This window comes from Scyliorhinus canicula, chromosome 5 (assembly GCF_902713615.1).
Source record: "Scyliorhinus canicula chromosome 5, sScyCan1.1, whole genome shotgun sequence".
Lineage (NCBI taxonomy): Eukaryota > Metazoa > Chordata > Chondrichthyes > Carcharhiniformes > Scyliorhinidae > Scyliorhinus > Scyliorhinus canicula.
In genome coordinates, this window is record NC_052150.1 from 22,427,939 (window position 1) to 22,441,756 (window position 13,818).

The 13,818-nt window shown below is 46.3% G+C and overlaps 1 protein-coding gene across 19 annotated transcripts in view; it reads right to left on the bottom strand.

The window, feature by feature from the left end:
* Nucleotides 1-13,818, bottom strand: part of fhod3b (formin homology 2 domain containing 3b) — a 678,530-nt gene that overhangs the window by 266,334 nt on the left and 398,378 nt on the right. For all 19 annotated transcript variants that reach the window (XM_038796751.1, XM_038796753.1, XM_038796754.1 and 16 more), the window contains exon 6: nt 5,755-5,849. In XM_038796751.1, the coding sequence (XP_038652679.1) occupies nt 5,755-5,849 (95 nt within the window). The remainder of the gene's footprint in view (nt 1-5,754; nt 5,850-13,818) is intronic.

The window sequence follows — 13,818 nt, forward strand, 5'->3', positions numbered from 1 at the left end:
AGAGCTGCTCAGTCAGAGAGGAATTGTTGGGTGTTGTCAACGATGAGGATTTGAAAAGGAGAGCTGAAAGGGGTGGTGGGTGAGGCAATTCAAGGACTCAGAAGCCGCAGAATTAGGGAAAGAAACTAAAGGTCAGATTTGATAAACGCCAAAAGACCTTGTCTCCTGTTCGGACACATGACACGATGGCATGTATGGTCAGATAGCGAGATGTCAGTAAGGGGCACCATCGGCGAGACACATTTTGCTAAAGACCAGGATGTCAACGCCATCAGTCACAATGCAAGTGTGGATGGGAAGTATTGTGTTCAGAAATGTGTGGACAAGCACAGCGATTGTTTATCTCCTGGCGCAGTCCAAAGAGGCACTGGCAGGATAGCTTTAACTTGAACAAAGCTATAAATTCACTAACGCTACTAATTTGGATTTGACACGTACTCCCAAATAATAGACATTTCATAATTGAAATATAATCTACACTCACCTACAACTAATCTCTACACTATAATAAACTATGATCTGCTCTTATTCACGCTATATTTACTTCAGTCTGTCTCTAGCTAACTCCTTCACTTTTCTCCCCACAAGACTTAGCATCAATGCCTTATATACTGGTTGCTGTAACTCCCTCTACTGCCTGATCTAGACATTTAATTAACCCTTGCAGTTCTAACATTTATGATAATACCACAAGAGGGAAGCTACTGTCCATGTTTGCAACAGCAGCAGAAATGTAGAGGTGCATGACTAAATCCGGGTGCGAGTTGAGGGCCAGCAAGAATACCCAAAATGGGAGAAAGAGGGAGATAAAATAACAGGTCAAAAGTGACTTGTCTCTCTGACCCCAACGTTTGGTGCGTCAAAACCATTGTTTAATATATTTAGATGTCCATGTTGAAAATATTTTCACCAACCCCCCCCCCTCCCCCCACCCCCCCCCCCCCCCCCCCCCACCCTTTGCTCTTCTACAGCCCAGTTAACCTGCAATGCTTGCACCCATTATGTTTTGCATATGACATTAACATCCAAAGTGTCGGTCCAATAGGGAGTGAAGTCACTGGCCATGGTATGCACCACGCTGGGTGGCTGTGCAATACCAACTTGAAGACACAGTCTGATGATTTCACCAAGAATCATACAATAGCAACTTTCAAAATTCATTCAGTTTCCCATTGTGCAGTTTGCATTTGGTCAACATTTAAAAAAAAAGAGCACCTGCCATTTGAGTGGCAGTCAGCAGGGTTGCCAACTGTGATTACATGTATCCCTGGAGGATTCATCACATGGCTTATCCCCACACTCTCGCCATTGGTCGGCCAAGACAGCCATCCTTATGGCGCACTCTACAAACACCAATTAGAAAGCAAGGAGACTCTTTACCAATTGGATGATGCCCGATTGTCAGCCAAACTACCTCCCCCGTCCCCCCGCTTTTCACTATATTTTTATGTCTGGTAAAGAAAATGAGCAAGAAACAAAAATATATTTTTTTAAAGTCCTGGTAATTTTTGCACACAAGCCATGTACTGGAGGTTGACCTTCAATACATAGAAACTCCAAGCCAATCCCGGAGGGCTGGTAGCCCTAGCAGTTAGTGGAACTCATGGGAAAGAGTAAGGCAAAGTTGACAATATAACTCCCCACCGGCAACTCTATTACTCCAAGTGGTTACAAGGCGTTCCGAGGCAGCCTTTGTGCTATTATAGGTTTCCAATTACAATATGTTAAGATTCTGCCGAGATGACAGACATGCAATTGCACCAAAACCAATTATTAGAAAGTGCAGACATCCGGAGTGACTTAATTGCACACTGATTTGCCCAGTTCTCCCAACCAGAAGTGGGAAAACAATTTTCCCGGTCATCTCTTTTATTTTTAAGAGATGCACTGGTGATATAGCGAGTAGTGCAATGCACAATAGGAATATATTATCTGCTGGCAGGAGACTCTGGTTACAACTGTATTCTTTCTAATCGAAGGCTGAACAAAATTTTTGGAACATACAGGGCGCGATTCTCTGGCCTCGTTACCCTCTCGCTCAAGCACAACGAGGCCGGTGAATAGCGGGAGTGGCAGGAAACGAGAACCGCGACGGGCACCAAACAGTTTGCGATGCAACTGATCTGCTCCCCTCGGCAAAAATCAGGATCTCGCCGTAGCGTTGCGAGAAACCAATAATCAACTCTCTAGCCCTCTTTCCATACAATTAACGAGACCCATCCCATATCCAACGGCCCCCTGAGCCAGTGATCACGCTGGCGCCAATAGAACTCCTTTTTAGAAACATGAACCTGGCGGAAGGGCTGCTGTGGGGAGCCAAGGAGGTGAGTAGCCATCTTTTCTCACAGGTGTGGGCCTCAAAGAGCCCAGGGGCGTGGGCATACCGCCCCAATGCTCGGCAGGAGGCGGGACACACTCGGCTGGGTGGAAGGGATCCTCTGGGGTATGGGCCACCATGAGAGGGTGGGGGAGGCATGCAGGGTGGCACCAGCATGCCAACCCCTGGATCCTGTATACCCGTTCCGGGGGCAACCCTTGTCCCTGTCTGTCCTACCGACCATCCAAAACCCTCAAAGACTGCCGAGGCCTCTGGACGTGCGGCTGAAGGCTATTGCTAATAGGGAATTGGCAATCGTGTTGAAGTGAGCACTTCACCCAACCCAATTGGATTCCCGTGAGAGGGCAGGCCATGTAGTACGTGGGACTCATTGCCTAGCATCCCAATCACACCTTGATGCCTGGACACTGTGCTTGAACACTGCGGGAGGTAACGCCACACACACACAACAGCCAGCAGCCGAGCACCCAGGAGATAGGGGGGTATGAGAAATGCCTGGAGAGATGGGCCAAGGGTATGGAGAACATCCACTGTAGAGCAGACATTGTTGGGGGATACCCAGTTTGGAAAGGGAAATCTAGAGGGAGGTGCTCCCCCCTCTCATTCTAGGCGTCAAAATTGGGACGGTGTGGAAAATGGCCTTTAAGTGCCCAACAATTGTCAAACAAGTGGCTCCCGAGACAAGGGTGGATGGTCACCCCAGGTCTCCCAACAGAAAATTGCAGATAGGTCAAGGGCAGGAAAGAGGGTTGGGGTGAGACAGCTATCTGGGGGAATTCTGAGATGATACCCCTTAGGTTGGAACAGGAGATCATTCTTTTTTGCCTGTTCTGACAGATCATACCTGATCCTTAACTCGTTAATTGGCCTTTGTAATACTCTTACCTAACAACAATCTTTCTCAGCCTTGAAAGTTCCAACTGACTCAGCGTTCACAGCCTTTTGTTGGAGAGAGAGAGAGAGAGAGAGAGAGAGAGAGAGTTCCAGATTTCCAGCACCCATTGCTCGAAAAAGCACGTCCCTTCTGAATGGAAGTTTTTAACCTTATTTTTGATTGCCCACAAAAGGGGATAGTTTCACTCTGCCAATCATTTTGCAACCTTTTATCATTTTACTAACTGTATTGGATCACCACTCAACTGTCTGAGAGAATGCAAACCAGTTCATGCAACCAGCCCCCGTAATTTAATTCTTTTAAGCGCTGGTATCATTCAATTGGTTCTGCGTTGCAATTCCACTGAAACAGGTCCGTTCTCAGCAGTGCTGCCCAGTACTGAACCCAGTAATGTAAATGGACGCCTGCCCAGGAATTTCAAACCACTCCTGGGGCGAGATTCTCCCATCAGGAGACTAAGTCCCGATGCCGGAGTGAAACCGGAGTGTTTCACTCCGGCGTCGGAGGCCACTCCTCGCGCCCTATTCTCCCACCTCGGGGCGACAGGAGCGGCGCCGCATCATTTATGCGCGCTGGGCCTTGGAGTCGCGTAAAGGCGGTGCCAGGTAAATTACGCGGCTGGTGAAATTACATCACCCGCGCATGCGCAGGTTGGCCGGCACCAACCCACGCATGCGCGGTTGCCGTCCTCCCCGCGGGCGCCCCGCAAGAAATGTCGGATGGATCTTGCGGGGTGGCGGAGGAAAGGAGGTCCTCCTTCAGAGAGGCCGGCCTGCCGATCGGTGCAGACCCCTTTTGAGCCCCCCCCCCCTGGTGCTGGATCCCCCCTCCCCCCCATAGGCCGCCCCCCCAGCGTCCCGCGCTGTTACCGCCAGCAGCGACCAGGTGTGGACTGCGCTGGGGGGAACCAGTGGTATTGGGCAGGCCACTCGGCCCATCCAGGCCGGAGAATCGCCGCTCGCCCGTTACAAACGGTGAGCGGCGATTCTCCAAGCGGCCAGTTGTAAATCTCGCCACGCCGGTTTGGGGAGGGGGTTTGGGAGAATCGCATGCGGGTGCCGGGGCGGCATGGCGGGACTCGCCCAGCGCCCCAGCGATTCTCCCACCCGGCGTGGGGGGGGGGGGGGGTGAGGGGGGGGGGGAGAAATGCGTCCTTGGTCTGTGAACATGCTCAACATTTACCCACACATTGAGCACAACCAGGCATGATGCAGAAGAGTCCAAGCAACCCATAATATTACCATCGAACTAAAGGTCTAATCGCCTCAATTAAAGCTGCTCTTATACCAGTGCCCATTCACTCCAGACTGTAGCATTTATTGGTCTAGAACAAATTCCAGTGAACCAATATTTATTCTGCTAAATCCATCGCCTGTCTTAATCTGACAGCAGATTTGTAGACTTTTAAAAAAGAATGGAGTCATCTGTTGCTGGTAAAGTGACCTGGATTTACCAGGGTAAATACCGCAAACCAATATTCACACACAAGTCTCCTGGAAACTGATCCAAATAAACACTACATTCTGCAACCACCTCAATTTCAGCAATATGAAAGAGCCAGCTGTTCACTGCTATGAGAAAGCATCTCGTTACCCAAAAGCAGAACATGCCGATTGAATGTTTCCCCGAACTTCAACAAAAGGTACAGAATTCCAAATCCTCTTGTACTTTCCAGCTTTCCCCATCTTTAACGAGAGGGGGCAGCATCTTTCAGACATCCACATAATCTTCCCCACTTTCTAATGTAATTTTCAGGTTGAATGGGTGTCCAAGGAAATGCTCCCTTGGTGTCCAAGAAAATGTTCTCTTGGTTCCAAAGTGGAGGAAAAAAGCAAGCTGGTTTGTTGGGGGGGAAAATCCACTCTGTTGCAGGAGTTCCAGCTTTAAGGAATGAGTTACTCTGCTGCCCTAAGTTGCAGATGAAGTCGCCTGGGGCTGCTTAAAAATAGCCGCAATTTCAATAGTTTGCCTTTTTTCTGGTTTACGTCCCGGAGTTGCTGATTCTGAGATTGAGGTTTGGCCAAACCTCTTTCATCGACAATAAGTCATATTCACTAAAAGGTTGTTGGCATTCGTAGCCCTTTTTGGCTACGAATGCACAACATAAGGACTGATGATTGTACAATGTTCCTTTATATCTGCCTAATAGAGGCAAGTTATAGAAATTGGATTCAATGGGCAAGCTATATTAAATGGGGTTCAATGGACATTTTCTGAATTTGTCTTGCCCTCCAAATGTCTCCTCATCATCGTCCTTTCCTGGGGGAGATGATGGTTCCAGGTTGTTCATGCTACAAGGCAATCTCTATTTTGTATTCTCTCTGGTCACTTCAGTGTGTCCTGGTGCTCTCTCATCACAAGAAGTACCCAAGATTACTTACACCAGCTGCAAAAAATTATTTACATTTACACCACTATCTCATCATGGACTAACACCAAAATAGCCTGCACAAAAATATTGTTCTCAGAGCGCAACTATTATGTTGCAAAGACACAATGAGGTACTCTCATCTCTTCTTACCTTTGACCCTATGAGTGTGTAGAGCCATTGGATAGTTTCACTGTGGTCGATCAGCCCATTCATCCCATCCACGTACAGCATAATCTGGCCAAGAGCTGCGGAAACAAGAACGATTGCCCTTATTAAAGATCAAGGAATAACCATCAAGCAGCATGAACATAGCAGCAACTGTCAAATACTTCAGCAACGTTACTTAATCCATTTTCAGGTGGACAACAATTCGAAGGTTTATTCAGTGTTGTGAACCATCATTCAATAATAAATCATGAATAATTTGCTAATTACAAATCGTCAGATTTCTGATTATTATTATTTCTCTCAACATTTTTGTTTAAGTTAAAGTCATTTATGCGATTCTGATAGCTCAGCCATTAGATGCATTGTTGTACAAGTTATATAGATCTGTAAATGGCTCAGGTCAGGGGCGGCATTCTCCCCTACCCGGCGTGGCGGAGGGTGCCGGAGTAGGGGAGTGGCGCCAACCACTCAGGGATCGCGCCTCCCCAAAGGTGGGGAATTCTCCCCACCTTTGTGGGCCAGCCCCGCGCCGGAGCGGTTTGCACCAGAAGACTGGCGCAAACACCCGGCGCCCCTGGGACCGGGGCTGGCCGAAAGGCTTTCGCCGGTCGGCGCATGCGCCGGCAGTGACGTCAGCGGCCAGCTGGCCGCTGACGTCACTGCCGGCGCATGCGCGATGTGGTGTTCCCTTCCGCCTCCGCCATGGTGGAGGCCGTGGCGGTCGCGGAGGAACATAGTGCACCCAGGGTACTGGCCCGGCCCCTGATCGGGGGGCCCCGATCGCGGGCCAGGCCACCGTGGGGGCACCCCCCGGGTTCCGATCGCCCCCCCCGCCCCCCCAGGACCCCGGGGGCCTGCTCGCGCCGCTGAGCCCGCCGTTTCAGAGGTGGTTTAAACCTCGGCGGCGGGAGAGGCCTCCCAGCGGCGGGACCTCGGCCCATCCGGGCCGGAGAATCGCCGCAGGGGCCTCTCCGATCGGCGGGGCGAGATTCCTGCCCCCGCCACTTCCCGGGTGGCGGAGAATCTCTGCCACGGCGGGGGCAGGATTTTAGGCGCGCCCAGGCGATTCTCCGACCCTGCTGGGGGATTTCGCCCAAGATTTGTAGCCTTTGTCGAATTAACCAATTTTAGCAAGGTCAAAAACAAGGGTAATTAACATTTGGTTAGGTACAGAGCGGCAGCATTAGACATAGAATTTACAGTGCAGAAGGAGGCCGTTCGGCCCATCGAGTCTGCACCGGCTCTTGGAAAGAGCACCCTACCCAAGGTTAACACCTCCACCCTATCCCCATAACCCAGTAACCCCACCCAACACGAAGGGCAATTTTGGACACTAAGGGCAATTTATCATGGCCAATCCACCTAACCTGCACATCTTTGGACTGTGGGAGGAAACCGGAGCACCCGGAGGAATCCCACGCACACACGGGGAGGATGTGCAGACTCCGCACAGACAGTGACCCAAGCCGGAATCGAACCTGGGACCCTGGAGCTGTGAAGCGATTGTGCTATCCACAATGCTACCGCGCTGCCCCTGGCAGGGTCAGTCTAATCTTAAAGCTAAAATTGTCAACAGTGCAAATGGAAGACCCAACCTTGATTGGCAGTGAAATCAAGTGCCTTACTGAGTTACCTCTAGACTTGGGATCCAGAGCACTTAAATCACACAGCAGGAATAAATCATCGGAATATCTGTCCTGCATCTTAGCAATAGACAATCATTTAATGGTACTAACAATGGGTACAGGCTGGTCAATGGAATGGCGCCGAGACTGAAGGTTCACTCTTGGGAGGGACAAGGAGAGACATGGAGGGCAGAGAGAAAAGAGAGAAAAGCTTAGCTATTGTAGTTATATGAATTGGAGAAGGATGTCCTATTTCCACTAAGTGGACATAGCTGGTCGGCTAGGCAAGGACTTATGGCTGCAAGGCTTAAGAGTATTGTATGCGGGGCAGCACGGTGGCCTAGTGGTTAGCACAACCGCCTCACGGCGCTGAGGTCCCAGGTTCGATCCCGGCTCTGGGTCACTGTCCGTGTGGAGTTTGCACATTCTCCCCGTGTCTGCGTGGGTTTCGCCCCCACAACCCAAAAATGTGCAGAGTAGGTGGATTGGCCAGGCTAAATTGCCCCTTAATTGGAAAAAATAATTGGGTAATCTAAATTTAACTAAAAAAAAAAAAAAAGTATTGTATGCATCCCGATATCCTCCAATTTTCATACCACATGTAGATTAAGAAAGTGTCAGTGCCTCACTGTTCATGTGGAGTTTGTACTTTCTCCCCATGTCTGCGTGGGTCTCACCCCCACAACCCAAAACTATGTGCAGGATAAGTGGATTGGCCATACTAAATTGCCCCTTAATTGGAAAAAAAAAAGCATTGGGTACTCCAAAAAGATTTTTTTGTTTGTAAAACTTGAGTGCTGATTACACTCCTCCAAATAAGCTCAGTCTAAATTGAAACACCTCTTTGAAGAGCCATGCCTTTAGTACAAAACACCCTCAAGATTGAAAGAATGACGATCTCTTTGATACAGAACACCTTCAAGATTGAAAGGGATAAGTATGATGATGAGGTAAATATTTAAAAATGCAAGTTAAAGCAAAATACTGCGGATGCTGGACACCGGAAATAAAAACAGAAAATGCTGGATAAACGTGAGGGAAGGTCCAGTCTGGGCCTGTACAATAGTTACCCAGCAATTAGAAGAGGTTCTAAGAGGAAGAAGAGGTGCAACACAGTCGGAACCATCTGAAGCTTTAGATTTAGACTGCATTTTTGGATGTGATGCACCATCAATTGGACACGAGACGAAGATGAGATCCAAACGATAGGCTTTAATACACAAGATGTGTGCCCGGCAGCAGACGGACGGAAGAATGGCCGACTGCCGGGAAGCACGGGTTCTTATATCCCGCCTTGTAGGCGGAGCTACCTACCTCTCAGCCAATCGCCTGAGAGGCACATGACTTACCCGGGCCAATGGGCAGCGAGTCCTCTGCACCAATAGCAGCTCACTTCTAAGGTACCATAATACCCCTAGTCATACTACCACAGGATGGTTCCCAATACTGGTCATTGCCCGGAGGAAATTTGCACTTCTAGGCAATTGGCATGCAAACAATTACCTAGGAACTGCTGAGAGGCTCCCCAGCTCAATTGTGGGGTACATCTGTTATGGATGCCTGGTCAGATCCCAACAGTGGCTAACATACTGGAGCAAAATCTCAATGCTTTTTAAAAAAAATTTAAGACTGTGTAGAAAGGTCATTTCACTCCAGGAGTAATTGCAAAGAAACAGGGCTTGGTTATTTTTACAAACAAAATATTATTAAATCAAAAAACAAACAATGTTTGAAGTTTTATACTTATGACAAGAACAGCTTACATGCATCTCTTAAACCCCAACACACAATTTCCCATTGAACAGCACGTAAAATGGAGAAACAGCTCTCAACTCTACTTATGCAGGCAGGCAAAAATAATACTTTAATTTACAGAACATATTCCTGCAGTTAGTGCAGCTGCTTCAGACCCATTTCTGAAAGTCTGTCTCATGGCCTCTCCTGGTGGCTTTCCAAATCCTTCAGCCCCCACCTGTTCGAACAAGGTCCTTTCATCTCTCAAACCCCACCCACCCCCTTCCGGCATATCCAGATTTGAACTCTTTTCTGAGCTTTTGATTGTCCACTCCCGTTTAGAGAAAAGAACAGGTCCATTCCATTGATATGCAAATAACCTCCAATTTATGGACAAAAGAGGCCATCAGACTCTGTAATGTGTGTCCCAGAGGACAGTAGATCTTGAGTGAATCATCCCGGTTGGACAGGGGTTTCCTGCTTATTCCCATTAATAAGTCTGAATGGGACAATGTTATTCCAGCCAGGTGTGGACTCGGTGTCAACAGTTTTACCTCTGACTCAGTGCTAGCAGTTTACCCTCAGTCTGTTAACCCCTAAATTGCCCACCACATCTTCGATCCAATTTCCTAACATCTCTCTATCGGAACACACCACAAATCTGGCACTGAGGAACTCAGAAGCTATGGCCCTATATTTCCTAGATCACAATTACAATAGTTGAACTCATGTACTTCGGTTTAGGGAGATCTGCCGACTCTCCTCAGAAATCTAACAATTGACCATGCAGGTGTAAAAACTGAACATTCAGAAATAAAGGTCTTAAATTTTAGACATATGCTGCATAAGATCTGAAAATATAGATAGGACTCTAAAATTCATGGGAAAAAACTCCACAAGGAACAGACTTAATGTTATAAATGTGCAGATATTATGCAGAATAGGATTTTAGGCCAAGGGGGAGATTGATATAAATACACTGCTCACCAAACTATTTGTAATTATCTCTTCGTACTGGAATACTTAAAACGCAAGAACGTCCTCTTGGCTAAACCCAGCCTTGACAGGTCAAATAGCTTCTGCCAAATTAGCTGGTGTCGATCTCTAACCGGTATCATTTGTTAACCATTTATGTCCAGTTTAATTTTAGATCAATAGTGGCATCAAGCAGAGAGTCCAATGATTTGCCAATGATCCAACCCTCTATTTATTTGTGTTTTGCACAAAGAAGAATACTCTACTTGCCACTGAAGCTTTCAGTTCCTTGGAGGAGCCGATTAATTGTCCTCCGTTCATGATCCTGAACAGACGTTTGAAGACAGGTTGTTGGCTAATCTATGCAAACCTTTCAATAACTCAGCCTGCAAAACTATGCTCAATGGGTGGCATGCAACAATGTGAGGGATGGAAATCTGGTTTACTTTTTGATTTGTAGAAACATAACATTTAAACTTAGAAATCTATATTAGGCCTCCCTGAAGTGCTGGAGGAAAGCAAATATTCTGGGTAATTCTGAGGTAAAATTAGAAACTCGAGGAGTTGCATAGAGGATTTCCTTCCAACCTGAACAACACTTTAGGGTGAATCATACAACAACCTGGCAAACTACCGACGGCAACCAGTCCCTTGAAATAGTGAAATTCAGGAATGGTAAATTTGTGACACATGGCCTGTCTCCTTTAAAATAACAGCAGAGTGTATGAAATGCTGAAGAACTTAGAACATTACAGCGGAGTACAGTCCCTTCGGCCCTCGATGTCGCGCCAACCTGTAAAACCACTCTAAAGCCCATCTACACTATTCCCTTATCATCCATATGTCTACCCAATGACCATTTAAATGCCCTTAATAAGAAAGAAATACAAAGTTTCAACATTAAAAAATTGAAGGAGCTTTTCTAAGGAGGTCAGGGATATAACCTAGAAAATGTTAACACTAACAATGATGCATTCTAGTTTACTATGTTGCAAATATCTGTCTCATAATTCAGATGTTTTAGACTTCTAGACTAGGGATTAAAGAAAATGCAAGATAAATCAAAGAGCTTGGTTAAGGACCGGATGAAGTGCCTGAATGTAAATGTCAATGAAACAGACTTGGGTCTAATTAACCTGTCTTTATCTTAAAAGCACAGGGTGTTGATCAAAAAAACAAAAATCACATTTTTAAGCTTGCAATGAAGCCAGAAAGTCTGGAGAAAGAGTTAGGGAACTCCATTAGGCATATTATTCATATGGGTTACAGTATCAGAGCTGTGTTGAAGGCAAAATATAGTTTGCAGTTCTATTTACAGCATGCTAATGAAGATTGTTTGAAGGGTTAGGAGAGTCTTCTGTTTAATTTAGCTGGGAGTTTCTCACAGAAGGTATTTGCAGTTTTGCTTTGGTAGAGACTGCTTATCTGGATTGAGAGAATTGCCAGTAAATGATTAGTTTTCAGACCTGCACCGAAAGTAGAGAAAATATTAACTTCATCATTTGCTGTGTGGAATGCAGGTGAAGCTCAAGCCCAGTATGGTTCCTGGAGCTAAAAAGCAGCTGGAAAATTTGCCTTTGTAGCTAACAGAAGAAATCTACAGTAGCCCTGACACAGCCTTCACACAGATTCAAAAACAGCTTCTTCCCCCTGCTACCAAACTCCTAAATGATCCTCTTATGGACTAACCTCATTAACACTACACCCCTCTTTGCTTCACCCAATGCCGGTGTTATGTACTTACATTGTGTACCTTGTGTTGCCCTATTATGTATTTCTTTTATTTCCTTTTCATGTACTTAATGATCTATTGAGCTGCTTGCAGAAAAATACTTTTCACTGTACCTTGGCACACATGACAATAAACAAACAAACAACAGATTAGTTGCAGAAAGCAGCCAGAGTTCAATTGGAAGCTGTAAGAAATAAGTTGCATATCTGCTGGCAATCAGAACAAGGAGCTGAGGCATCCTCAGTCATGAAGTATCAAATGATTATCCAAAAAAGTTAATAGAAAGATCCCCATAAAATATTACCTCAGTGAATAGTTAGTTGGAACTTGGAGGAGAAATCAAATTACTTCTGGGGGGCTGTGGCATACCTTTGGCTTGTTCCCAGCAAACGTTAATGAACCCTCAAGATTCTTGTAATTTATAAGGATGAAGTAACAATAGAACTGAATTTATAATACAAGTCTTCATTAAACAATAGTGTTAAGTTAGTGGTGCTTGCTTTGTTTAATTTCTCTCTCTTTACAAAAATATATGTTTTTGTTAAAAAATGTGAAATCATGTGCCGTGGTTTTGCCAGTTAATTACTGGGTGTTTGTATTTCCTGCTAAACAGAATCATAACATTGTGACAGCTTTCATACTTCACAGTTTACAGCTTCTAAATTTAAAAATAGACAAGGTTAACAGAACAACCAGATTACCACTACCCTGCTCCTCATCTAACCCAGTTCTGTCACACACTTCTGCCTCTACTCCCTCAGCACAATCTGTCGTCTCTCCAAGTTGGGCCTTTGTGCCAGCTGGCGCTCCACATTCCATTCCAACTGACACACAATTCCTGCTGCCACTGTTTCACTCCTCTCTCCCCACCCAAAAAACTACTGTAACATTTTTTCTTCATCCTCTTTCTCAGTTCATGCTGCCATCCACTCGCTTCCACCTCCCCCCCCCCCCCCCTTTCAGCTAACATTCCTCTTCAGCACCAGTGCCAATTAATGCTGGCGCATCCTTTCCTTCTCTACCACAGTGGCACTTCTCCCTTTCCCGAAAGCACCACTTGCAGATTCCGCCTCTCTTTCAAGGCCATTACTTGCCATTCCGTCTCTTATTGATGACCATCAATTGCCCCTTCCCAATTTGTCGTCATTTTACCCTTGAATGCCATTCACATTCCACCAATTTTCGGGCTTTCTACTTTGCCATTTGCTTGCATTCCACTCTCTCATTCCATTCATTGCCTCCCCTTTTCCCTTTCACTCTTGTCTCCCTTCCCGTTCCCTCCTCAGCACCACAGGCACAAATTAATCAGAATTGGACAACTGGCATTGGCAGCATCGGAGTCTCGGTGAATGGGAGCACTTTCTATGGCAATTCTAAGTGATAAATAAGCAGGCGCTCTCACTCCCGGCTTGCCCCTTTTATAGCTGCCCCATCCGCACACCATCTTTCCCCTCCCACCCCCATGTTCCCACTTGCACACCATTCCCCCCCCCCCCCCCCATCCTAGCCTGACATGAGCCAACATTTTGTTCTCTCTTTCCTTCTCACGTAGCTCACTGGCAATAGTAGCTCTGCTCCTGTTTATTCTCCAGATAAACACAGTGAGATTTACTTTAGAGGATGTGAAGTTTATCTATGGACCTCAACACTTGTCCATTCCATTCCATATCTTTTCTCGTCGGTTTCTGAGACTAAAAGACCTTTCCTTGTCTGTAACAGCGAGCACTCATAACTATCCTTATAAGGATTTGCTTGACCAAACAGCATATCTTCCTGGCTCAGCACTCAATAGTATCACTGCAGAGATCCAAGAGCTAGTATTTTGTGAGAGATATAGCAGGCCTCACTCAGAAACCTCGGCAGCTCATAAAATAGTGATGAATATATATAGTATCTGTCTAGAAAGTTGGACATAATGAGCCTTCATTGCTTTGTTTAAACAAAACCCTTTCAGTTTGAACTCACCCTACCCTTAATCTA